This window comes from Siniperca chuatsi, linkage group LG7 (assembly GCF_020085105.1).
Source record: "Siniperca chuatsi isolate FFG_IHB_CAS linkage group LG7, ASM2008510v1, whole genome shotgun sequence".
Taxonomy (NCBI): Eukaryota; Metazoa; Chordata; class Actinopteri; order Centrarchiformes; family Sinipercidae; genus Siniperca; species Siniperca chuatsi.
Window position 1 is genome coordinate 14059724 of NC_058048.1, and position 25825 is coordinate 14085548.

Consider the following 25825-nt stretch of genomic DNA (forward strand, 5'->3'; position numbering starts at 1 on the left):
GAGGACCATCTTATATACGATGCAATGGTAAGTGAGGAATTTATCACCTGTGATAAAGTGCAGTGCACTGTAATACACAGAGTCAAGAGGCTTTAAGGAGGAGAGAGAGGCATGCATATACACAATATCAGCATAATCAAGAGCAGACATAATTGTAGATTGTACATTGGTCTTTTGACTAGCAAAAAGAGAATGTTTGTTTCTTTACAAAAATACAATTTTGACCTTCAGTTTGCTTGAGAGGGGTTCCACATGGGTCTTCAAAGGGAGTCTAGTATGCAGCCAAATACCAAAGTATTTATAACACTCAATTTCATTTTGAGAACCCTGAAGAATATAAAAGGGACAGTAGGCTGGATACTCTTAAGTGACCTTGAGAATAGCATATATTTTGTTTTGTCCAAAAACAAGCTTATGTTTGATAAAAGAGAACTGAAATGTAGCAAAAGCAGACTTTAGATTTGCAATGACCAGATAAGCCTGTGGCATATAAAATAGTATCATCAGCAAAATAATGTACATTTCAATTTTAAGCTGCAGAGATAATGTCGTTTCTGTTATGGTATACCGGGGCTGGACCCAAAAGCAAGATTAGGACAGTGGAAGTGTAGTAGTAGGTTCCATTTATTTATAGGAAACACAATGAGGAACCAGGAGTGTGGCGGTATTGCTGGAAGCCAGTAAACTGGAGGCAGACAGCAGGCCGACACAAGGCTGAGGAGAGCAGGCAGGCTGAGGCAGGAACAGCGGTTAGAGGCAAGGCAGGTGAGAGCTGTGGTGAAGTCCTCCTGGAAAGCCAGTGGGCAACTTGGAGGCAGGTGACACGAGCGAACCTGGGCACAGGGAATCAAAGGGTTAATCAGGCATTCTGATAACATACAGGTAATATCTCAGAAAGGTAGACAAGAGCAGAGGCATTATACCACTGAGGTAAACAGACAATCTGGCGAAGACTGGTGAGAAGAGCCGGGTAGATATACTGTCAGGTGTGATTGTGGATGGAAAACAGGTGAGCAGCAGTAGATGGGTTTCAGGTGTGTCAGCTGCTGATTGGCAGTTCCTCAGAGGCCGCACACTGCAGCATACACACACACTGTTGTGGTTTTGGTGTTATCACTTCCTGTTTTATTTTGGTAGTATTCTTCTTCCCTTGTGTGTCTTGTGTTTTTACTTCCTGTCTGTATTTTCCCTCCAGTTTTGATTGTTGGCCCTCCCTTGATTGTTTGCACCTGTGTCTCGTTGTCTCACCTCCCCTAGGGTATTTAGTCTGGGTCTTTTCTTTGTTCTGTGTTGGATCATTGTTGTACACATGGTGTTGTTCCTTGCCAAGCCCTTGACTGAGTTTATCTTGGATTCTTTGTTCTCCGGTGAACCTTGTTTGGATTTTGGAATTTTGGCTTTTGTCTGCTCATTACCTGTCTGCTCACCTCTGCCTGTTCTTGCCTGCATTCCACCCAACAATAAACACGGTAGTCATCCAGCTACTTCCGCTTCCTCGTCATCTGCTTTTGGGTCCACATACTTCTCTACCTGCATATAGCACCTCGCCACACGACACACACATACACACAGGAGGAGAACCAACAGGGGACAGACAGACCGAAACACTAGGAATGGTACAGCTGTGTCATGACAGTTTCTGTATATGGTGTATAAAAGAGGACCAAGAACAGATACTTGTGGGACACCTACACTAAACTTAAGAGCACATGATTTGGAACCACAGGAGACTATTGCCTGAATTCTATCAGTTAGTCATAAAATCATTTAATGAACTGTTTGTCTAGTCCCAACAAGGATAGTTTTTCCAGTGAAATATTATATGATCAACAGAATCAAATTCTTTAGGTAGGTCTATAAAAAGCACACCACAGTGTTGATGATTGTCCAGGACATTAATCTGACAATTCTGGGACACACTGCATTTTGAAAAACACTGCACAAAACATAAAGTAACAGTCCCTAGATTATGAGAAAAAATTGTGTGTGACAGGATGTGGTGGCTAAACAGTTAACACATTCTTACATGTGACAGGCATAACTGCAGCATGAAAGATAGTACTCATTTTTCAATAGTTCACAATAAAAGTTATTTTATGGCACTAGAGCTGTCTGTGAATAACGCTCCAGCTCCAGAAAACATCTGCAAAGGGGTAATATCAGTCTAAGCAGAGCCATATAGATAAATAACACTTAGATTTACAGTATCTAGACCACTTTGGGAATAAACAATCAATCAATCTTTTATTCCATCATTGGCTTTTTCAGGTAAAATGTATTTATAAAGGATTGGAAATTGAGTTGAGAAGCAGTTTATGTTGCAGGCAGCTTTTACAGTAATTGAACAGGAAAAGCTAAACCAACAATGATTTGGTATTTGTCAACATTACATAACATTTACAGTGCAAAAGTTTAATTCTCTTTGATAAAAAGTTACAACAGTTGTTCTGCTTCTTCATGTGCCACTGCCAATGTACACAGTATACAGGCTTTTATTTCCTTTGCGCATCTGTGTATGTAAACACACACAAACGCAAAGTAGATGATCACACAGTTCATATTCAAGTCAAGCCAAGGTATCATGCAAAGTCAACTATGTCAATGCAGTTTATTGCTTTATGGTTAAGATATGGGGATTATCAGTGGTCGAAAGAGTACTTCAAAGTAAAAGCAGCAATACCACAATATAAAAATACTGTGTTACAAGTAAAAATGTTCAAGTCTTAAATTTAAGTACATTGACAATAAAATGTATTTAAAGTTCAAAAATTAAGTCTGTGTGACATTATTATATATTATATTATTGGATTATCATCTCTAATACATTACTCTGTAAGCAATATTTTCATGTTGCAACTGGTGGAGGCGAAGCTACTAATAACTACTTTATAAACTGTTGGTAGTTAAGTCTAAAGAAATGCAGCATATTTTATAAACTGATCACGTTTTGTATGCACTATCTGTAAATAATAACTGTCTTAATAACTTTCTTAACTTAATAACTCATAATAACTTTCAAATACATGTAGTGGAATGAAAAGTACAATAATTCTCTCTGAAATGAAATGTAGTGAAGCAGATGCATAAAGTAGTATAAAATGGAAATATTAAAGTAAAGTACAGGTACTCTAAAATTGTACTTTAGTATAGAACTTGAGTAACTGTACTTACTGTAGTTACAGTACATGTTGTTTTGTGAAATAAATACAGTTTATTACAATTAATAATACAGCCTATAAAATGAAAGCAACAAATTTATAACAAATGTTCCAAAATGCTTTAAGAAACATTTTATTACATATTACAAAATAACGGACTACAGTAAGTCTTTGACAGTGTCCTCATCATGTGTACCACATGGTAGGCCTACAGCGTACAAGAATGTACAGAGAAAGAGAGAGACCCCCCATATGCTCCTCCTCAGGTTCTGCAGACTGGTACAGTTGGGCTCAGGGCAGAAAGTAATCTGCACAAACCTCGGGATCACAAGCCGGTCACATGCTGCCGTAGCCAGGCACGGTATGCAGTTTACCCCTCTGCAGGAACTCAGTGGAGCGCACAGGAATGACCATCACAGGATGAACCTGTCCGCAGGGCTCCCCTGAGAGAGACAGACAGAGAGAGAGAAAGCGCTTTTTCTTTGAACTTACTGAGAATTTCACCTTCTGTAAAGCTCTGAAGTTACAGCAGTTCACCCGAGTAGCCTAACTCCTGAATAGCTCAACAAGCACGTGACATCAAGTAAAAAAAAAAAAACCTCGCAAAGATGCTTCATTGAGACTTTTTCATAAATCTCTTCATTTTTCGTCAAAAGCAGACACAAGAGGGCAGCATAACCCGTTTATTGCCTGAGACAGAAGCACACCACAGGGCGACTGCCTATCACAGCATGGTTATTGCACGCAGTTAGAGTTTCCTCCTCATCAGTTGTAATGAGACAGGAGAGGAGGCAGACTACTGATGATCTTTCCAGCTGGTGGTGTTTCTAATGGTTATTTGACTTGTTCTTAACATTTCAGATTCATATTAAAATCCACTCCTCCACCCTGCACAGATGAAAGATAAATCTCCCTGATTTCTACTACAGGGGAGAGACATAATTTGCACCTTGTTGCCCAAGGAGATAATTTGTCTCTTAGCTAGAAAATCTGAAAATCTGCTTGAAAATTAGAACATTGCTTTTCAGTCCAATCTTGAAAACAGGTGGAGCTGTACCTAACTGGTTTTGTAATCTTTTTACAGGTTAACAGTTGGCTCACCGGAGAAAAATGGCTAATTTTAACTGGTTCCAGCTTCTCAAATATGAATATTGTCTGGTTTTCTTAGTTTTCTATGACAGTAAATGGAGTATCTTTGTTTTCAACTGCTGATCAGACAAAACAAGACACTTTAAGACATCTGGCTCTGGAGATATTGTGATAGGCATTTTTTGCTATTTGCTGATATTCTATAGACCAAGCAATTAATCGATTAATTATGAAAAATAACCAGCTTAATTTATAATGTAAAACAATAATTAGTTGCAGCCCTAAGATAAATAGATATTTTAAGAGTGTCTCCCTTTTCTCTGGGACTTTGAGAAATTTGTTATTTCATTTCTGCAGTGTGAAATTCACATACAGCTGCAGCATCCCCAGTTTGTGCGTTGTCCCTGTTATCAGGGCGTCCTGGTACACAGAGACAATATGGCAGCTTGTCAACCTGTGCTGACAGTTAACATCAACACCGAGGCTGCTTTTAGTTTGCATGCACCCAGACTCTGGAAAACCCTGCTGGAGGATCTGAGGACATACTCTCTTTTTAAAGTACACTGAATTTGCATTTCTCTGCTTAAAATGCGATAAATAAACACAGTGTTATGTTATATTACATTCTAAACCCACATCTGTTCCAGTGGGCTTCTCCTTTAACGGACATTCATGTCATTTTTTTCTGGCTATATATTTTATAATTATGTATAAATCTGCCAATGAGGTAAGGCTTTTTCTCTTGATTACAGATTTCATCTAGTTTCAACATTTTTGAGAGTGCAGAGTCGAGTTGCATAATGTTGAAATGAACCAGATCAAAATTGTTGTTTTTATGCTAGTTAGTGACATTATTTCACCCAGTTGGTGAAGATTTTGCACATACTGTACAGTCCTTGTGTAAATGTAAATCCTGTAAATGTAAATCCTGAAAATATTTAGTAAGTGTAAATACCTCATGATGACATGAGCAAAACAATCAAGATGATTAGGCTTACTAGGAATTAAATACCACAAGGTGAATGTTTACCACATGTCACAATATCTTGCTGTTTAGTTCATTTAAAACAAATAAGTGACATTAAAGCCCCAATCTTCACTTGTACAATGAAGCAGAAATCACATAACATGAAAGTGAATGTTTCATAACTGATGTTCTCGTATCTCTGTTGGCATTATGCAGTAGTAGTTTTTTTTTCAATTTGTCCTACTTAGAGTGAGAATATCACAGTCAAGTGACAACCCTGGAAATCAGCTATGTGTCTATGGCAACCATGGGTATCCACTGTTATTTTGAAATGCCATTGAATAATTGATTTGCCGACTGTGACACTGACTCTGTTGTGCTTGTGATTTGCGGAGGAGTGTGTTAAAAAGAGAATTTTGCCCTATAGATGTTTATATATGTGTGCTGCACACTTTTACATAGTTACACACCAGTTATACACAAACACACACACAGAGTGCAGGTATGCTTTATATGGTGACCGTGTCCTTGCTTTGTCACTGTAATCTTATTTTCTTCCAACCAGGGGACCTGTTGCTATGTGATGCGCTCCACTGTAGCCCTCACACTGTCAGATTACACGCATACAGTGTGGTAACTGGATGATTTTCATCCATCATGCCTTTCAAGTCCAATTCTGCTCTATCACGTTTCAATATTCATTCACTTATTGATCCAAATTTGCATTAATCAATCTTCAAATGTCCTTCTTAGTGACTAATGAGTTGAATTTGTGTGTTTGTTTGTGTGTGTGAGAGAGGGTTGGACTGGCATCAAATGAGAAAAAATGATCTGATCCATTGGCTGCTTGTTGATTTTAATAGAAATGTGACCCCAGATCATTCTAGCATTTCTTAAACGACAACTTTGCATGTGTCGGAGTCTCTATGCATTGTTGATGTCTGTGTGAGTGATCAAGGAAATCCTTAACATTGTGTGTGCAAGGATCTATTTATACGCTGAGGGCTGAGATCATTTCACAAGGTGGGTACATTGCATACCAGTTTTCCATTATGTGGGAAACAGAAACATTACAACTCATGCTCTAAGCTCAGGTACTGTGTTATGGAATTGCCATGTAACTTTCCTGATTTAGCTGATATGTACCACTTTGTTGGCTGTTTGATTGAATATGTGTCTTCATGATCTCAAGACAGCTGCTGGAATGCATCATTAGGTTTCGTCTCTGTGAGGTTACACAGTGTGAAGAGGAAGGGCAGGTACAGTCTGGCCATCATGTCCCCTGAAGCACCCACCTTTTTGGACTGTGCCCTTCATAAAATCCAGCTCTTGATTTTGGGCAAGTCCTTCATTCATGGGACATCATCACACATGGTTACTCTACTGACAGCATAATGTCAACATATCCCAAACCAGCTTGGTTTTCCTCATAACTAAAATATACCTGGTCATACATATGCTGCAAGTAGTCTTTTTGCTTTTGGCATTTTCAGGACCGGATTAACCTACTAGTGGGTCCTGGGGCAAAAAATGATCTGTGGGCCCCTGTTGAGTCCCTCATGTTGTTCAACTTAGTTTGATTAAAAGTTGATTAAATGCTCATTTATTTAAGAATATACAACAGGCAAGAATAATATCAACTGGGATATCAAAGGTATTAAAACTAGATTATTTTGACACATTGTCCCTTTACAAGACCTCAAAATGCAATAGTTGCCTCAAGGCCCTTGATCAGTTAACCAAATCACCAACAGCTAATTGCCACAAGGTCAACCTAGGATCTTTGGGGCCCCTGCAGATCTGGGACCCTGTGGCAGTTGGCTGTTTTGCCTGGTTAGTAATTCAGTTTGGGGGATTTTTACTCTAATTAGTTTTGGAAACCTAAAAAGTGGGATAAAGGTTTACTACCTCAACACACATTATTTCCACACACACACACATTTGTGACATTGTGTGTGTGTGTGTATGTGAGAGAAAGTCTGTTTATGTATGCATGTGCACTGGTAATTTTGGCCCATTTGTCTGTGTCAAAACTAGCTCAGCAAAGTGAAACAGAGAGGGAGAGCTCGGGGTTAGTAAGGCTATCACTGTATCAGCTAAAGCTGCATGTGTGTGAGAAAGAAAGTGTGTGAATGTGTGCAGTTGTGTGTGTGTGTGTGTGTGTGTGTGCCTATGCTCTTTTAATGGTCCACTAATCCCAAATGCATTTGGCTGGCAAATGAATCCAAGCCTTGTCATAGCCAAGCTCTAAAACCCCCTTCCATCCCATAACCCCCTCTCCCTCTAGCTCTCATTCTTCCTTTCTACCAGTATCTATCTCCAGATGGTATCTTGGAGGTAGGTGTGATATCGAGAGAGAGAGAGAGAGAGAGAGAGAGAGAGGTGGATGACCTGTGATGCGAACAGAGCCTCCTCATTGGAGCGCGTGGCGCGGCGGAGAGAGAGGACAGGGGGTTTATTTGTTGCCATAGTGAAAAAGTAGATTACCCACCGCCAGCATGATGCTCTGATGGACGCTGAGGGATGCTGTGTTTCTCCAGGAGCATTCACCTGTCCTGCAAGCAAAGGTAGGCTATATGACTCTTAACTTCTCTTGTTTTCCATTCAGGGAGGGGAATAGATGTAGTGGCATGACTGGGTAAAGACAATTTCTCATGCATTTATTTTTCCTAAACCAGCCAAGTTCATGTATGGGAATGCACCTCAAACTGACTACAACAGGGGGACGATTCCTCAGATAACCCCCTTTACGTATTATAGGCCTATGTAGAAGTAAACCCATTACAAACAGTCACTTCGATAATATTCCAGTGGGACACTGTGGTAGGCTACAGCACATATGATGTCCTTGATGTCCTATAATTCCTTCTACTGCAAGATTTATGTAGCGTTAGTGGCATGGTAATGTATCACTAAAGTCGTTTGTTTGCAAGGAAATACGGTTTAGCCCATTTGCTGTCATACAGTGAGTCACATTTCCAAACAAATGTCCAAAGCGCAAGAATGGGAAAGAGATGTTTCCATCACATGCCTATAATAGCATGTAATTTTTATATTGCATTGTACTGTATATCTTGACAGGCGTCTTTGATAAAATAATTTAATAAAATGCAACAACTTTTTTATTTTTCATTTTTGATTAAAGTCAAATAAAATATTTATAAAACTTAAATTAAAGTAAAAGTTGCCATGCAATTACAAATACACAAACAAGTCTATTTTCGTGCAAAACCTAAAATAGCCCATCGTTGCTTACAGTGGCAGTCAGTTTCAGTGTTATATGGCTGGACACGTTTGCAGGGATGCAGGATGTTTCCATTAGATTTGTATTGATTTTTTTTAATCTTTAATGATTTGATGTCTGTGGGTCTTTAAATTGGACGCAGGGCGAAGCTGTATAGGTTAATGGCTCTTTACTCCTGTGACCGTTATGAAACTTCAAATGTTATCGATCTCCTCCACTGCATCGTTTTCCCAACCTCACCTCTGATGTACAAGGGAGAGAGATAAGCTACAGGCAGTCCACCTTCATGCCACAGAACTACTCATGCAGTATATTTGCAATGTATATGCTTTGCGTGGATGTTTCTGATCTATCAGTATTTAAAAGTGAAATTATAGGCGTTTGTGAGTGCAGGATCAAAGGCAGAGGGACCAACAGAGAACTAGAGACAGCCGAGAGGGGTGGACACGAAGGAAATGGGGGAAAAAACGTGTAAAGAGACAGAGACAAGCAGACAGAGACAGACACTAGTCACACTGCACAGTTTTCGCGGTGTTTCTCTGTATGTCTCTATCTGCCTGTTCCCTCTGCTGGCGAGATTTAATACACTATTCTTACATTGTGACCTTTGCACGATACGGTTTGGCAATACTTAACGTAATTATGGTCATGCCAATAAATCACATACATTTAAATTAGAGAGAACAGGAGATAAAGTGACAAGAAATCTACCTTCAGCTATGATTGGCTGAATCACGCTCTAACCCTGTACAGGAGTTACGTAGAAGTGTTAGCGTAACTAACTGCCCTTCTCGGTGTTATTAAGGGTCGTAGAGATGCTAGTTGTCGTAAAGGTAAGATTGGATTGAGGTTAAGCATCGCAGAAGACGACTTGTTGCGGTTTGGGGGGGATAAAAGTTGAGTTCGGAGAAGGGGAACCACCAATCGATGGGGAAACAGACTTCGGCACAATACCTGTTCCGCACTTTAGCGCTGTGCGTCGCTTAGCAACAACGTAGTTGAGCCGCCGCTCAGCTAGGCTAACGTCTGCGATGAATTTAGTTGCCAAATATGCATATCATGAGTATGCCTAAATGGATTAGCTTAACACATTTGGCTTATTGTTTAAATTAAAAACAGTTAACATTAATAAGTTTACAGATAAACTTTGTCGCTCCATGGTTCATTATGTTAAGCTAAGAAATAGACTAAGCTAAGGGCAAGACTATTAGCCTAGCTAACGTAACGTTAAGACACACGACAGCGCTGTTGTCAGAGACCTGTTCTCTGTTAATTAGTCTGCAGACCAGCTGCTAGCTTGTCTATTCTTTCGAGCAAGATTTTCTAGTTTGTCCTCACTTCTCACCACATCAGGTAGGAGGACGTACGATGAAGGACAGGAGAATAAGGCAAGATAGATGAGGTGAAAGAAATGTTAAAAACAAAACAAAAAACAATTTGGACGGCCCATAGGCACATTTTCTAGAGCGTAACGTTAACTCAACAGCCAAATACAAGGGAAGAGAAAAGAGGAGTGGATGTAAAATTAAAAGGTTGGTGTTTGAGTAAAATTGAAGAGTGGGCAAATTAGGGGCGACGGGTGGAGGATTGGAGGATACATTTATAAAGATGTAGAGTTGGAGAGGATGGATGAGAGGAGAACTAGAAGAGGGCAAAACTAACAGAGCAGAGCTGGGGTGGGATGGGATGGGGGTGTGTGGAAAAAGAGATGAGTAGAGGGAAAGCGGGGAGAGGAGAGGAGGAGCAGAGGAGAGGAAAAGGGGTGGGATGAAGGAGAGAGGTGTTTGGAGAGAGGCTCAGGTGTGCGTGACTAGAAAACGGAGGGAGCTCGGAAGCTGCACAGCAATCAGAGGCAGCTCCGGTGTGTTTGACATTGGACTACACATGATCGGCAGTATCTTTTCTCTGTGATCGAAACTTGCAACCTAATTATCAAGCGGGACCGTACCGGCGTCGCCAGAGAGACATATAGATTCCTATAAGGTAAGGCTTACTGTTAACATTTTGCAGAAATGTACCCTTAGTGAAATATGTTCATTATCCCGTCTACCCAACTCTATATTCTCCTCAGAGTGATTTTGTCGCACTTTGTTTTTTTACCTAACGTTACTGTTCTTGCATTATTCCTAAAGGGACTTCCTTGCAGTTACATCTGGACTAGTTATCCTTGAATTATATTATAAGGTTATCCTGTAACGGTGTAACCTAGTTAAAGAGAGCAGCCAGTTGCACTGATGTGTAGGAGATACAGTCATGTCAATAAGACAGAGAGGGATCAGAAACCCGGTTTACATCGGTGCATGCTGTAGCCATGTTCATTTCAGACGGTGTCTCTGTCATGCTTTGCACCATTCGCTTGTAATAAAATCGTGTGCGTGTGTGCTTGATTTGGTGCAAATGATGGACTCTGATCTCCCATTGCGGTTGACGGTTGCAGTGCTGCGCCATTCATTGTTGTTGTCTCTGGATATTATTTCTCCTTGGAGATAGGCAGTTTGACCAGACGCGGTATGTGTATGTCAGTGATTAATTAAGGGTATACAACATTTCACGAATCAATAAATTCCTTTATAGGGACAATATAGGAACATCAACGAAACCACAGTAGAAAAAAAAACAAAGTACAATGAGGTCGCTGAAAACCGACGATTGTAGGCTGCAAGTCCCTGTTGAAACATTGCAGAAGGAAGTGATTTAAGGTCAGAGCTTGTTTGCGGGAGTTATGCAGGCGCAGCTCTGTCACACCTTGTCTGATGTGCCGCTGCAGCAGGTAAAGTCGTTATTGTGTTAGCACTCCCAGACGACATTGCATGCATTACTGAGACCCCATAGGGAGGGAGCCTATGGTCAACAGTACTCAACAGCACGTTTACAGTGACATACTTGTTGGATGTCTGATCTGATGTAGGTATTGGCTTTGTCACTGTAGTGAACTGGGTTCAGATAAATTCTGATGGTGTTTGACATCTTCATGCCCTTTATTGTCAGATAAGGTCATTCAGTATAGCCTACCTTATTTATTTATCTATTGAGACTTGTTTAACTAGATTGGCTGTAGCAGTCAGGGAAGTTGTAACACAAGAGATGTCACTTACTATGGAAGTACAAATCTGAATGTTGTGAGTGTTCTCCTAGCCTTAGCGATGTCCGTCGTCTGAGAACAAGGAACAGCTTTTAGTGGCACTTAGATAATTCTAGAAACAAGGCAGCAATTAGTGATGATGGGGAAAAAAACCTTGCTGTGAAACATGTTGTTTCCTGGGGCTCAGGTGCAAAAAATAGTACCTCTGTCCACTCGGGAACAAGAGGCACATGGAGACACATTGTCACATGCCCACTCAGCAAAAGCCTTCTCTGAATAACTGAAGCTTCCCGAAATATTGCTGCTTCCTTAAATTGTGTACACAACAGAAAAAACAGCATGACCCATTTTAGTTGCCAGCAAATAATTTGAGAAACACTGTGATATGGTATTGGTTGATGGTGCCTATTTGCTCTGTGTTTCTGTTGAACATTCATGCCCCTGAGTTTTCTACTGTAACCGGAAGGTGGTATGTCTTATATTCACATAAAGACACGGACATACCCTATTATGTAAAGATGTGTGTAGCCTATTATACATGTCAAAACTCTTATGCTGGTACTCCATTTGTCCTTACAATGTCTGCTGGTAGCATAGCACTGAGAGAAGAAAGATCCTCTTCATTATGTGGGTGAATGCACATCTATTAGTGTAGGGCATACAAGGTGCCTGCATTTTCCATTAGCATGTTTATGTCTCTGTGTTTTAACATGTGTGTTGTGATTAATTGCAGTCAGTGTGTGTCCTGATGTATTTGTGTCTTAGATTACTTTCCCCCCCTCATTTAACCAGTCAAAATATGCAGTCAGCACAGTTTTTTTACAGTCAGTCAAGCTGCTCAGATTATGAAAAGACCAGCTACAATCTATTTTGAAAACTCCAGACGCTGCTCCCTTTCCCCATCATTAATTGCAAACACAAATGTCTGCGTCATACAGACCAAGATAGAGAAAATAAATGTGTTTGCGTACCAGGGATTCTTTTAAATAAATTGTAATTGTTATTATCCCTTTTTAATGCACAGTAAATTAAATGCTTTCTCAACACATTAAACAGTGTGTCAGCACTAATGAAACTCATTGAATTAAAGCAAGACAGAGAGGGAGGGAGAATGTTTGTTTGTTTGTTTGTTTGTCTCTGCCTATGTTGTGTGTTGATGTCTGTTGTGTAAAAGTTGACTTGGAAGGTTTTATAATGCCCTTGTGTGTAGTTTGGCTACAACTAGAGATATAAATGCCTAATGGCGTGTGTGAGATGTTTGTTTAGGGAATGGGGATTTGATTTTCTTTTCCTTTCTGCTACAGTTAGGCCTACGCAACAAGAGAGAGACACAGAGGGGGAGCGTGACAGAGAGACACAGCATGAATGTGACTGAGTGTGTCAGAGAGACATACTGGAGGATTGCTAATGAAACAGTGGCTTGACTTGGGGGGGAGAGAGAAATGTGTGGTGAAATTATTTTTGGTGAGTGGGAATGTGTGTATGAATATAGTTAGCAGATACATTTTAAGTGACGAGAGTTTGAAAATGATATTTGTAACTTGTTACATTAATGTGCCAGTAGATGTTAGTAGAGAGAATGGGAGACAGAGACACAATTGCGCCATTGATAGAGTGTGTGTGTGTGTGTGTGTGTGAGCAAGCGCTGAGGTTTGCTTGATTTGGTCATTATTGGAGCAGCAGTTAGCCCTGTTGCCATCCTGACACTGTGATGTTAATTACGTTCAGTGAGACTCTTGGTCCCTTGATGCCTCTTTTCATCACTTTCTCCTTCTTCTGTTTCCTTTCTTATCTCATTATCTGTCTCTATCTGTCTTTCTCTTTCTCCATACACTTTCTCTTTCTTCCCCTACATTTTCCTCTTTCTTCTCTCTCCGTCTTCCCTCCTTCCGTCTTTTCATCTAACGTGCTCTGTTTCCTTCCTTTCCTCCGTGTCCCTCTCATCCTCTATTTCTATATTTCACTACACTCCTTCACACACCACCAACATCCCTGTCACAACCTTGATCCTGTTTCGCATAAGCAGTGGATGCCATCCTCTGCTGTCTAAACTGTCCCAGCTCCCCTGCTGTTTATGGTCAATTAAATTGCTCCATTGCAGTAAAGTAAAGTATTTGTGTAGCTCTGAGGTTAAGCAAATTATAAGACTTGCCCATTAATGCAGAGGGATAGCTACTTGAAAGTTTACTCGAGGGAGGAAACTGATGTCCTCCCTATTTGGCTAACTGTTAACCACTGTATGCTTGGTGTATTTCTTGTAGCTAGATGTGTCCTGTATGTCCGTTTGAATCATCCACTTAGTGGTTGATTTGCCCACATTTTGCAAAGGTGATTTGTTCACTGTTGTCTAACCTCCGTTTACACTTCATTAAATGGATGCATTCTATAATTTATAAGGCACGTGCAATAGTCTACCTTCTTTCCTAGGACAAAAGGAATACAAAATACCCTTGAATGCACAGTATTTGCCAAAGGTTGTATAGTAGTCTTTGTTTCAGTCGTGAAAATTTAAACTGTAATGTGAACAATGCAAGGGGGCCCAATTTGGAGAGAACACCCAAAAGCCAGGATTAAAGTAATGCCATTACAGCAGCTGGAGAAAAGCGTATAACATACCAAGTTTGATTTGGTTAGAGTCGAGGGGCAGACACTTGGGGAATGACATACGGTGTGCTGATGGATTTTTTTTTTTTTTTTTTTGGTACTCATGATGGCTTTTCAACAGTGGAGTTAATCTTCAAGGACCAAAACAAAAAGGAATTAAAGAGAAAAATGGGACTGCTAGTGGTTTTATGTGACCTTGTTGGTGTCATAGTTTTACAAGTGAGTGCTATATAAAACTTCAGACAACCAATTTCAAACAACGATTCCTCACAGCAGCTGTGAGGTGTGATACGATGTTGCAGTTGTGTTATTGATATTATGTTGACACAATGGTGACTATGGTAACTGCTCAGTCTAAGTGATTTGGAGCAAGGCTGTAAAGCTGGGCCAGTGTTTGTAAAGCCTCCATACGTTTTTCAAGAGTATTGGTGTAGAGCCAGTACTCTAGTTATCACATTAAGCTTCATTAAGAACAGTAACTGCTCATTATGTTGCTCACTATAATGGCCAATGCACTGGTCATTATGTTGATTTGATTTCATGTACACAGTGTGCATCCCGATTTCAATTAGACATCAAGTAGGCTGAGATTGACATTTGCTGTGAGAGTTAAAGATATGGGCTTAGGCATTCATTTATACAGCTTTCCCTACTTACTAGTAGTAGCTAAAAAGACAAGGTGGATATGGGTTGTAGTGGAAAGTCTGTGGACCCAATTTATGTAAATGTGTTTGAATTTAATCTTAAACTTGACTGAAGGTCTGATTTACCCAAACTTGTGTTTAACAAAAAATTGGTGAGGTGATCTGCCAACATGTCTGTTCCTCTGAGGTTTTATGAATAGACATTAGCATCCCACATCATAGTTGTTACTGTATTTCCCCATTTTGCCATGCAGTGTAAGAAATAATAAACTAAGCTTATCTTAATACATACATTTGACCACGGGGAGTGCCCATATCAAACTGGGAGCTGATGAAAACGTAGAATCGTATTTAATCAAAGATTATAAATGCATATGTGTAAAGAATGTGATGTTGAAGGTCTGTCAAGCTTAAATAAAGATAGGAGATTGTGTCTACAGACTGTGATTATATAGAAGTAAATAGATCAAACTATTAAAATACAGACAAGCCTGTGTGATATGCATTCTTGTGAAATCCAGCACCAACCAAGATGTTCAAATTCTAACAGTCTTTTCTGCTCACAGGTTCATGTAAACATGTCTGTCTGTCACCTGTTACTGTGGAGACCAACTCTACCTTATAATTGGGGGAACCTGAAGTTATTTCAGCCAATGAGACTTAGCCCACATTTTCTTTTGAATTTCCCAGGTTGCACTGCTGCACCTGTCTCAGCTGTTGCAGTGATGGTCCCATCTTGAAATCCGAAGGAAAAAAAGACCAGTCAGAAGAAAGGAATAAATTGAAATCTTCCATTTTCAAAAACTCCTCTGTGCTACAAGCTCTTGCCATGGCCAGGAAAAGTGTTTCTTGGACAAGTAGGTTCCTGTGACGGCTCTACACAACACATTTGAGATCTGCTTCTCCTTTGTTACCTTAACGGACCAAGATGATTCTTTGGCTGCTGCTAATTCTTTCCATTTGGGTGACGTCTGATCAAGCTGACTCTGCTCAGTCCAACGAACGGCGAGTTGTAGCACACATACCTGGTGACATCATCATTGGAGCGTTGTTCTCCGTCCATCATCAGCCTCCTGCTGACAAGGTGATTTTGTGATTTTGTGTCTGTGTGTGTCTGCATGATAGTTTGTGTGTCATAGTTATAGGAATTCAGTTTTTGTGACTGTACGTTTTCTCATTCCTTTCGCACTGACATCCATATGTAATGCTGCCTGGATTTGAAAGAATCACTTTGAAAATGTTACTCAAGTTAAGACTAATTTAAGATTAATTTATAAAATGATGGTCAGAAAAATTACTGGAGATCATTTTTGGCCAAATTTCTGATCTATTGTGCAGAGAGTCATATTGCTGCTCTGCTTATCAAGACCCAAAGAACACATTCAATTTGTAGAATGGGTACCTCCATTAGCTCCAAGGACCCTGTAGTCCTTCACTGACATTCAAGCTTTTTTTCCATCTCATTATCGATAATTGCAAACAGGAAAAAATTACTAATTTAACATGGCAGCCATGTGAATATATAACCAATATTAGTCCAACAGTGAACCACTTATGAGTATTACTGTTCATCCGGGCAGCTAAAAAATGATAATGTGTCTGAATAATTAATGCAATCATCAGTAATGACAACATTTAGACAACATTGTTATCTAAATGTCAGTTCAATTCAACTAGATTTAATCTTACACCCTGTACACCCTGCGCAGGTACATGAGCGCAAGTGTGGCGCGGTGCGAGAGCAGTATGGCATCCAGAGGGTGGAAGCCATGATGTACACACTGGACCGCATCAACGCTGACCCGCACATCCTTCCCAACATCAGCCTGGGCTGTGAGATCCGGGACTCCTGTTGGCACTCATCTGTGGCTCTGGAGCAGAGCATCGAGTTCATACGGGATTCGCTGGTCTCCTCTGATGAGACTGAGGAGTGGGGTGGAGGAGGTTCCTGGGGAGGGGGAGGGGGAGGAGGTGGAGGTGGAGGTGCGACAATGAAGTGTGCAGACCCCTCTGCCACCCCAATGCGGGGGAAGAAACCCATTGTGGGTTTAATTGGACCGGGGTCAAGCTCAGTGGCCATCCAGGTCCAGAACCTTCTACAGCTGTTCAACATACCACAGATTGCCTACTCTGCCACCAGTATGGACCTCAGCGATAAGGTGAGACTTTGTACCTGTAGACAAGTTTCTGTGTTATTGAAGTTGCACAGATGTAGGCTCATAAATATTAAAGGGAATCAATAAGAGAGAGAATGCATTACTACTACTTTAATGTAACTTTAATTTAATCATGTAGAAATATCCATTACTTAACTGAATGTTCTAGATGTTCCTGGATAACTCTTCTTTTCATTGATTTTATTTCCATTGTTTCAGAGCCTTTATAAGTACTTTATGCGGGTGGTGCCTTCAGATGCCCAGCAGGCAAGAGCGATGGTGGACATTGTCAAGAGATACAACTGGAGCTACGTGTCTGCTATACACACTGAAGGTACAACCACCCACACACTCTGTCTCTGACTTCTCTAGACTCCTCTTCCAAGCTCAGACATGCACACACAGTCTTGTGTTTTCGTTTTTCTTGTTCTTTCTTCCTGTCTCTGTCTCTGCCTCATTATACTGCGTTCTTGACTCCTCATTACATTTATTTACCTGAATCTTATCCAGAGTGATGTAAAATTAATGGAAAAGTAGTCAAAGTGGAAAGACCTTGATTGCTCTCAAATGTCCGATTGTGAAGAAATTTGTGATGCTTCATAAAAAGGAACTTTAAAAAAAAATAGAGCCAAGGAGGAATAGCAGAAAAATATTCTTTCAAACCAGACAGGAGTATCTTCAGTGCAAGGACGAGAAGAAAGAGGAAGACAAGGGAGAGAGGAACTGACGCTATCGGTCGTAGCAACAGTGCTGGAGAGATGGAGGGAGAAGTGTTTTTTAAAGAGATGAGTTTTCAGCTTACTATGGTAAATGTGATAAAATTGAATTACTGTAGCCAGGTTGAAGCTAGCTAGAAGCCAAGAAGTTGATGAAGCAGTACTGTCCAAAAACAGCAGTGTAGATCAGTAGGTAATTGCTGGAGGATGGGGTCACAAGAACAGGTGGTTGCCACACTGCCAGAAATAAGCATCTGGAGATAGCGGGGGAGACAGGCATTGTGCCAGAGAGCATTCAAAAGAAGATGGAGTGTCAGGTGCCATTGACCTCAAAGTATAAAGTATCTTCTCAGATTATATGCCTAAATCCTCAATGAAGACTGACAAGGGAGAAACACCTGTAGACCTGGAGGATTGTGTACTATAGACAGAAAATAATTTCAAGATGATTGAATTTTCAAATGATATGTATATATATGATATAGGCATGGAGATTTACTGTACAAACTCACCTACTCACTTATTGACACACTCACTCTTAAATTGGTAGTAAGTTGAGTCAGTTGGTTTACTTTAAGAGAAGGCTTGTTGAACCTGAAAGTGTGTGATGAAGAGCAATAAACACACACACACACACACACACACACACACACACACACACACACACCAAGGACTCTAGATCCTTTCTTGATCCTAGAACTTGTAAAGTAGCAAAAAAAAAAAAAACGTATAAATTACTACTTTAATATGCACTACTTTTAATTAATATGATTGATTAATCAGTATGATTTGTGTGGAAGAATTTTACAATTTCTACTTTTTTTTTAAGTCATGTAAGTGTAGAATATTTACATCAGTTATCATTCTAAAATTAAAGGGAAATTCCAGTATTTGTCAACCTTGGTCTATATACATATATTGGTCATGATAACATTTTACTCACCACCTTCACTGCAGAGGTTTTACAGCCTACCTCAGTACACAAGTCTTTAATAACTAAATGTAAGGGGTTCTTGCCAAAAATAATTGTTCATGGTATATGTTTATTTAACAACAAACTGAGAGAAATTAGGAATATAACACACTAAACCCTAGTAACAACACTGATTGATGTTAATTAAACCTTGTGAAATCATATTATCATTTACTTTAATTCTCCTATTTGGAAATTCAAAGTGGTTTCTTTGCAGATGTTAAGACATATTTGCAAATCTGTCTACATTTGTTTATATGAATGATGGGTTACAGACAAATCACCCTGCATATCTGTAACAATATGGTGTCAGAAATAACATTTGTCTTGAGTGTGACATTTATTTTTGCCCTCATGAAACCGAGCTCCATAGTATTGGTCTAAGAACTATTTCCTCAAACAGGCGGGTTTGACCTTGAAACTGGTCTTCAAGGTCGGCCGCTGCCTTCTCAAATTCAATCACTCTCTAACACTGAGAGCCACAGAGGGAGGGTGGCAGAGAGAAGATGGAAAGAATCAGGAAGGGATAGGAAAGCGAGAGAGAGAGAGATAAGGAAGCGAGGCAAGGGATAGGGAAGGCATTGGAAGAATGAAGGGAGAGGACAAGGATAAGGGGTTTAGAGAGAGGGCAGGGGCCAGGGGGAAGGGAGGAAGGAAGGAAATGAAGGGTTTATTGAGGAAAAAATGAGGGAAAAATGCGGGGTGTGGGACAAGGGAGGAAGAGAGAATGGGGAAAGCAATGATAATGTTGCCAGAAAACAGAGAACAAGGGGTGTGTGTGTGTGTGTGTGTGTGGCTGTGGAGTGTTTGGGATAGATAAGAGAGCGATCAGGAGCTGCAGATTCAGAGAAAGATCGGGGGGGAAAGTTTATAGAGACTCATTAATTCTCAGCATTAACATTTTGCATCTGGAGGCAAGACACGATGGAAACTGATACACAAGAAACTGAATAATACATGTAATATCAGCATAGTAATTACATTGAAGTAATGAAGTAATATTGGAGGGGGGAACACTGAGTATTGCTGTCTCATTGGGAGATTGTATATATTGTACATGCCCAAATATATGCACGTAATGTGTGGGTTTTACAACCGTTTCTTTTCCATTGGGCGTGGAATGCAAAGGACTAGACAGTATCTCTTTTCAATTGTGGAAAGTATAATTCTACTCCAGTGCTGATTTATAAATTCATAGAATAATCCATAATAGTATAAACACAGAAATAGTATAAGATTAATTGCACACTAAAAGTTCCTTTTGTCATTTTTTGTATCATTATTTTGTTTCCAGGCTAAAGGGTCAGTCACCATAGAAATTAGAGGTGGGACAGAAAGAAATCAGACATAAAAGATAGATAGATAGACTCATCATCAGTCATAGGAGAAACAGCAGCAGACACGCTGTCGTTCCAACACACTGATGTCTTTGCTTTAACAGACAGAGGACTTTTTGATCAGTCTGTCTGATCATAACACAAACTACAAATAATTCACACACATGGTAGCAAATGGGTTTCATTGTTTAATATGTATTTCACTGAAGAGAAACAACATCATGATCCTCCACTACACTGAGTTTAGTATTCCTTTGTTTGACTCTTTCTGTGCCTCCCTCTCTCATTCCTCTCTGTGTCGCTGTGTTCAGTTCAATTCAGCTCAATGGGTTTTATTGACATGAAATTTGACATGTGTCACCCAAGCACACTCTGACATAAATTGATCAATCTCTCAATAAATCAAGATGTTAACCTTCTCTCCACCTCTTCCTCTTTACTCTTGCTCCCCTTTTGTCTTTTCACTTTCTCTCATTTCTTTCTCCTGTTTATTTTCTTTTTTTGATCCTGATACCACTGATTCCCTCTCCCGTCCACCTTCTCTCTTCGTCTTTTTCCATCATCCTTCTCTCTCTCTCTGTCTGTTTTTGGAGCATGACATGCCCTGTGCCTATTTAACTGTCATGGCCTTTACAGGACTGAGGAAAATAAAAGTGGGATAGGTTAGAGAGGGCAGTGTAGAGAAAGGCATAATGAATGGGGATGAGACTGACAGAATCTGCTCAAATTTTTACCGTTGTCTCTGGTTGTGTTGCCCAGTGGTGAAGATTCAAACTGGGTCATGGGCCAGTTTCTGGTGGCTCCCCATATAACAAGAGCTCTTCTGTGTTTTAATGAGCCTGGGTCACAGGACTACAGCTATTCAAATTGGCTCGGGCTCAGATTTTAGAACTCTTGTTCTGGGAATCCATTTAATGGCTTCTGTTAAGATAGATAGATGACCCTCCTGCTGCCCAGACTCTATCCATGATATGAGTATTAAATAGAGATTTTCTATTGGCACAGATGTTCGTAGGGTCATTAAGGGGAGAACAGACTGAGCTGTTGCCATGGTGAAACAGATTAAAAGCATTTACTGGAGGATATACAGTATGTACAGGGCAATTGTTTTATACCAGGTATGTAATTACCTGCACCTGTACAGGTATATGACCAGATGCAAGCATCACTGTAAATAGTGTGCACTAATGCAAGTGTACATGTTTGTGTGTTTGTTTCTCTGTATGTGTGTGTATTTACAAGAATGATAGAACTTAAGATTCACACTCTTATTTTGTTATAGTTTTAAAACTTAAGCAGTTGAGTTTTGGGAAAAATTGGGGATTTTGTTGCACTATTACAAAACCAGGGAGTTTATCTTTAAGGATATAACTTCATCAGTTTAAACTGAATTTTGCTAACCTGGACTGAAAAATACTGGTTACAGACACAAGTTGTTGACAGTGACTGTGCTGTTGAACTTCTACTTGCCTGTTTGAAGCCCAGAAAGTGAGATTTATGGGCACAGACATGGTATATTTCTAGAACCAGAGTTTTCTCAGTAGAATAAAAGCATGGTGCAAGTGGTTATGTTATAAAACTGCTGATATGCATCCTGTCTGTAGCCTGGAGCTATTTCCATTGCAAAAAAATGGGATAACAGACATGCACATATCATCTGGAAATTCATGAAAATATATCCAACAGCTGATTTTTAATAATACTAAGAGTCTAAACGTCCTAATGGCTAGTGACCCCTTAAGTCCTTTTAGGGTTTTTTTCTCCTAATAACACTCAATTAGTAGTTTGAACTGAGCTACCAACTGACACTAGAGCCCTACACTAGAGTATGACTTGCATGGCTAGAAATTTAAAGGGATACATATGTCAGAATATACAAAATTAGTGATTGTGACTACAACCTCTTAGAGCCTATTTAAGCTCCAGTGAGACTGTTCATGGCCTACCAGACTAGAGATGCATGCTAAATGTCCCAACCGTAAGCTATGGAATAGATTTGCGTCACTCATTGAGTGAGTAATCACTAGTTTTATTAAACAAAATATTTAGCCATTATGTCCAGAGCAGGTCAATGTTTCTCTCTCCTTGTAGCTCCAAACTACAGTTTATATTTACATTCCAAATAAATTTTAAGTAGAGCTCAAACAACTAAACCATTAGATCAACAGAAAATTAATCTGTAACTGCGATTTATCGATTAATTGTTAAAGTAGCTTTCATTTGGGCTTTAGGAAATTATGATGGGCACTTTTCACTATTTACAGACATTTTTTAGAAGTGTTAACCAATTAATTGAGAAAACAATTGACAGATTAATCAACAATAAAAATAATCGTTAATTGCAGCCCTAATTTTACGTGACAACATTACAAGGAATAACATGTCTGTTACTAACTTTACTCAGTAATTCCTCAATAATGTAGACTGATACTGATACAGACACAAATACGTTTATACAGAGTTTGTGAGTCTGTGCATATCTGTGTGCTAATGCATGCTGTTTTGTATTTGTATTTGTGTGTGCTCTATTAGCCATGTAATTCTGTAATCTTGTTTAACTCTGTGTTTGAGTGTCAGTGAGCGTCTGCCCCACGGTATTACTGTGTTTGACATTTAGCTGCACATTGTTGTAGCACTCCAGATGTGACATGGGGTAGTGGTGGCATTGGTGAGGATCAAGGAGAACTGGGAGAGAACAAGAAAAGGAGAGGGATCATGAGGAATAGGAGGAGAGGGCAGGAGGATGCCCTTTACTTAATAATGTTTAAATTTTAACTGTTGTTTTTCTGTGTGCGAAGCTGTGACCGAAGGGAATGAGGGTTGAAAAGAGGAAACAGACATGGAAGGGAGACAGGGGAAATGGAGGGAACATGTAATTGCATGTAATGGACCTGATAAGAGTGACAAGAGGATGAGGATGGTAATTGAGAGGGATGGAGGAAGGGTGAGAGGGAGACAGTAGGGATGGAAACGAGGGGAGAAAAGACAGAACCACCTGTCTCTAAATGACATTTTACTGCCTGATTTGCTGCTATGAGAAAGCGGGGGTAAAAGAAGCAAGTAGCGAGAGGGGGAGGAGAGGAAGCTCCACCAAGGGCAAGCAGAAAAGAACCTTTAGCTTTGCATTTGATTGCATGTTGTAACTTATTGCAATATATCCGATGAATAACAACATGAGGAGGAGAGACCAAAGAAGAGGTTAGAGGGGCATAAATGCGAGGAGCACACAGTGAGAAGGGATTTTTGTCCTTTTTTATCTTCCATGTTTTTGCAAATTTTTACTTGAAGCTGTTTTTGTTCTTTTTTTGTTTTATCATTAAAAGTATAGATTTGAATATATGGATTAAAGAGAGACACAGCTTTGTAGAGGATTGTGTGTACTTGGTAGAGTAAAATAAAAAGTCAAAATAAGAGAGGCGTGGCACCAGGAGACAACAGAGAGAAGTTAACGTGAGCAGATGAAAGGCATGATTGAGGCAATAGAGAGAAGGTGGACAAGGTGACTTGAAGCGAGCAGGGGGTGCAAGTATCAAATGCAGAACTGAACTTAAAGAACTGAAATTGAATGGAATTCTCTGTGGTTTGGCTTTGAATGCAGTAATAACTAGCTATTAATCCTGAGTGTAAGAACTTTTGTTCATTTTCACTCTGCTTTGCATTTATGTATATTGTATACTGTATTTGATGAAGCCATTTGATGATTTTCTTATACCTGTTTTAACATAAAAACACTATTTATGGTAAAATAGTGACATGCTTGAGACATGCGGTCAATATTCTACAAATTAAGCAACAAATAGATTTGTGTGCCTTTTTTAATGTGTGTGTGTGAATTTTCCTAGAGGATTTCAATGTTTGCTGGAAAGTATCCTGTAAAATCAAGTTAAATTTGGGGTGCAGCAGTGAGGAAGAGAGGACAGACTGACTCCTATTCTGTTTGGTTGTAGCCTACAAACTGGTGAAGGTGTGTGTGTGTGTGCATGGATGGGTTTTTGTTTGGGAGGGATGGGTGCACGAGTGTATTTGTGTGAGAGTGTGGCAGTAATTTAAAGTATCATGAAGAGCACGCATGTGTGTTTGAAACGGAGTGATAAAGAGACACATGCAGGCTTACTGAGTGAGAGAGAGATGTCTCACACATAAATCCCTGTTGAGAGACCAGAGTGAAGTAGGTTACAAGCTTTATCGATTTTGATGATGGTAACAGTATGAATGTGTGTGTGTGTGTGTGTGTGTGTGTGTGTGTGTGTGTGTCAATGTGAGCAAGGGAAGGTCGGTCTGTACCATCTGTCTCCCACTCCTCTCACTGAGACACTAATTACAGGACTTTACACTTCGCTCCACCACACTCATCATTGGCCTGACTACACACACACACACACACACACACACATACTGAGATGCAGCAGCGGTCAGGGATTGTGGGAGCTCTTCTACTTTCAGTGTACATTTCCTCTCCCTCTCTTTCCCCTTCTCTCTATGTGTGCTCTCCTTTCCCACCATGATTTGCCACCTCTCTCATCTTTTTCCTTCTCTCTATCCTTTTCTCACTCTATTTCTATCACTTTTTTCCTTTGACCTCTTCTTTTTTCTCATCAGTTTAAGTGGAGCACAGATCAATGATACCTAATTAGACTGCATTCTATTGTTGATAACATACTCCGTAAAAAGGAAGAAACATTAGATGATGTAACAACCTCCATTGAGTGAGAAAAGAGAGAAACACTGGTAAAAAGGGTGAGAAAGAGAGATCTTTTCTTCAATCAACACAGAGAAGGGAAAGAGATAAAAGAGAGAGGAAGAGAAATTAAAGAGGGGAATCCTATCATATTCTTTGCCAGTGTGTACAACCCTTCATTAGCATAAATTCCAGGTCACCCACTTTCTCTGGCAAAGAAACGGGTGCCACAGTGGGGAGACGCTTACTCTGACATAAATTTGAGCTTTTATGAGTAGTGCAGTGGCAGGCGAGTTACTGCATTGGGCATGTTTTTGAAAATGAGAAGGGACTAAGTCTTTAACTGTCATCTTTTCCACCAAAAATTGTTGTCTGTTAGGGAGAATTAGATTATTCGTGATAGCACATTTCCTCTTTTAGTAAGCACAGGTCAGTCATGACTTGAATTGAATCAATGATGTACATAATAACGCACATAATGTTATTATGTACGTTATTATGTACGTTATGTACATCTTTCTATGTAAATACATGCATGTATATACTGTATGTTTCTATCTTTATACACATCCATGCATGTTTCTGCTGTTTTGAATAATTTTAAAACAAAACAGAATTAATTAAATACCCCTCATCCTTACCCTTTCTGTGGTTTTCCAGGCAACTACGGTGAAAGTGGGATGGAAGCATTCAAGGACATGGCAGCCAAGGAGGGCATCTGTATCGCCCACTCTGGTAAGATACTCAGGTCAAGACAACCACAGTAAACTAAGCAGTATTAATCCCAAACAATACAAAAATTGTAGTAAGAAAGTAAGAAACTACAAAGAATTGTAGTAGGTGTATAGTTTGTGTATGGGTTCGCTTTCATTTTCACACAAAAAGCAATAAGCAGCACCTACATTCGGTCAAACAAAGACACCATGGTGTCAGCAGTTAAAATTAATTTAACTGCCGTCTCAGTTTACAGACATCCACTAAACAAAAAAGACATGTCAGGTGTTTGACACTTGAGCACAATGAAATAATAGAGAAACTGTGACACAAAAAAACAAAAGAAACGCAACACCTTACAACACATGAAGCAACAGAGATCCTAACATATCACAACTGTCAATGCTGGTTGTCGGTGCTGCATTGGCTCGTGTTCAACCAGTTACCGTACATTTATGTAACT

General features: G+C 39.8%; 1 protein-coding gene and 1 long non-coding RNA gene across 4 annotated transcripts in view; one reads left to right on the top strand and one right to left on the bottom strand.

Annotated features, from left to right (window-relative positions):
• Positions 1–606: 606 nt before the first annotated feature.
• Positions 607–25825, bottom strand: part of LOC122879445 — a 32098-nt gene continuing 6879 nt past the window's right edge. The window contains exons 2-3 of the long non-coding RNA XR_006378708.1: positions 3477–3601; positions 607–833 (exon numbers count right to left, since the gene is read on the bottom strand). This is a non-coding gene — a long non-coding RNA (uncharacterized LOC122879445). The remainder of the gene's footprint in view (positions 834–3476; positions 3602–25825) is intronic.
• Positions 5341–25825, top strand: part of grm5b (glutamate receptor, metabotropic 5b) — a 76726-nt gene continuing 56241 nt past the window's right edge. The window contains exons 1-5 of one of the 3 annotated variants that reach the window (XM_044203533.1): positions 5341–7781; positions 15479–15872; positions 16498–16947; positions 17164–17278; positions 25309–25383. In XM_044203533.1, coding sequence (XP_044059468.1) covers positions 15717–15872; positions 16498–16947; positions 17164–17278; positions 25309–25383 — 796 coding nt within the window. In that variant the 5' untranslated portion in view covers positions 5341–7781; positions 15479–15716. Of the gene's footprint in view, positions 7782–9177; positions 10442–15478; positions 15873–16497; positions 16948–17163; positions 17279–25308; positions 25384–25825 lie in introns of those variants that run through there. The other 2 variants (XM_044203531.1, XM_044203534.1) reach the window with 2 other exon arrangements.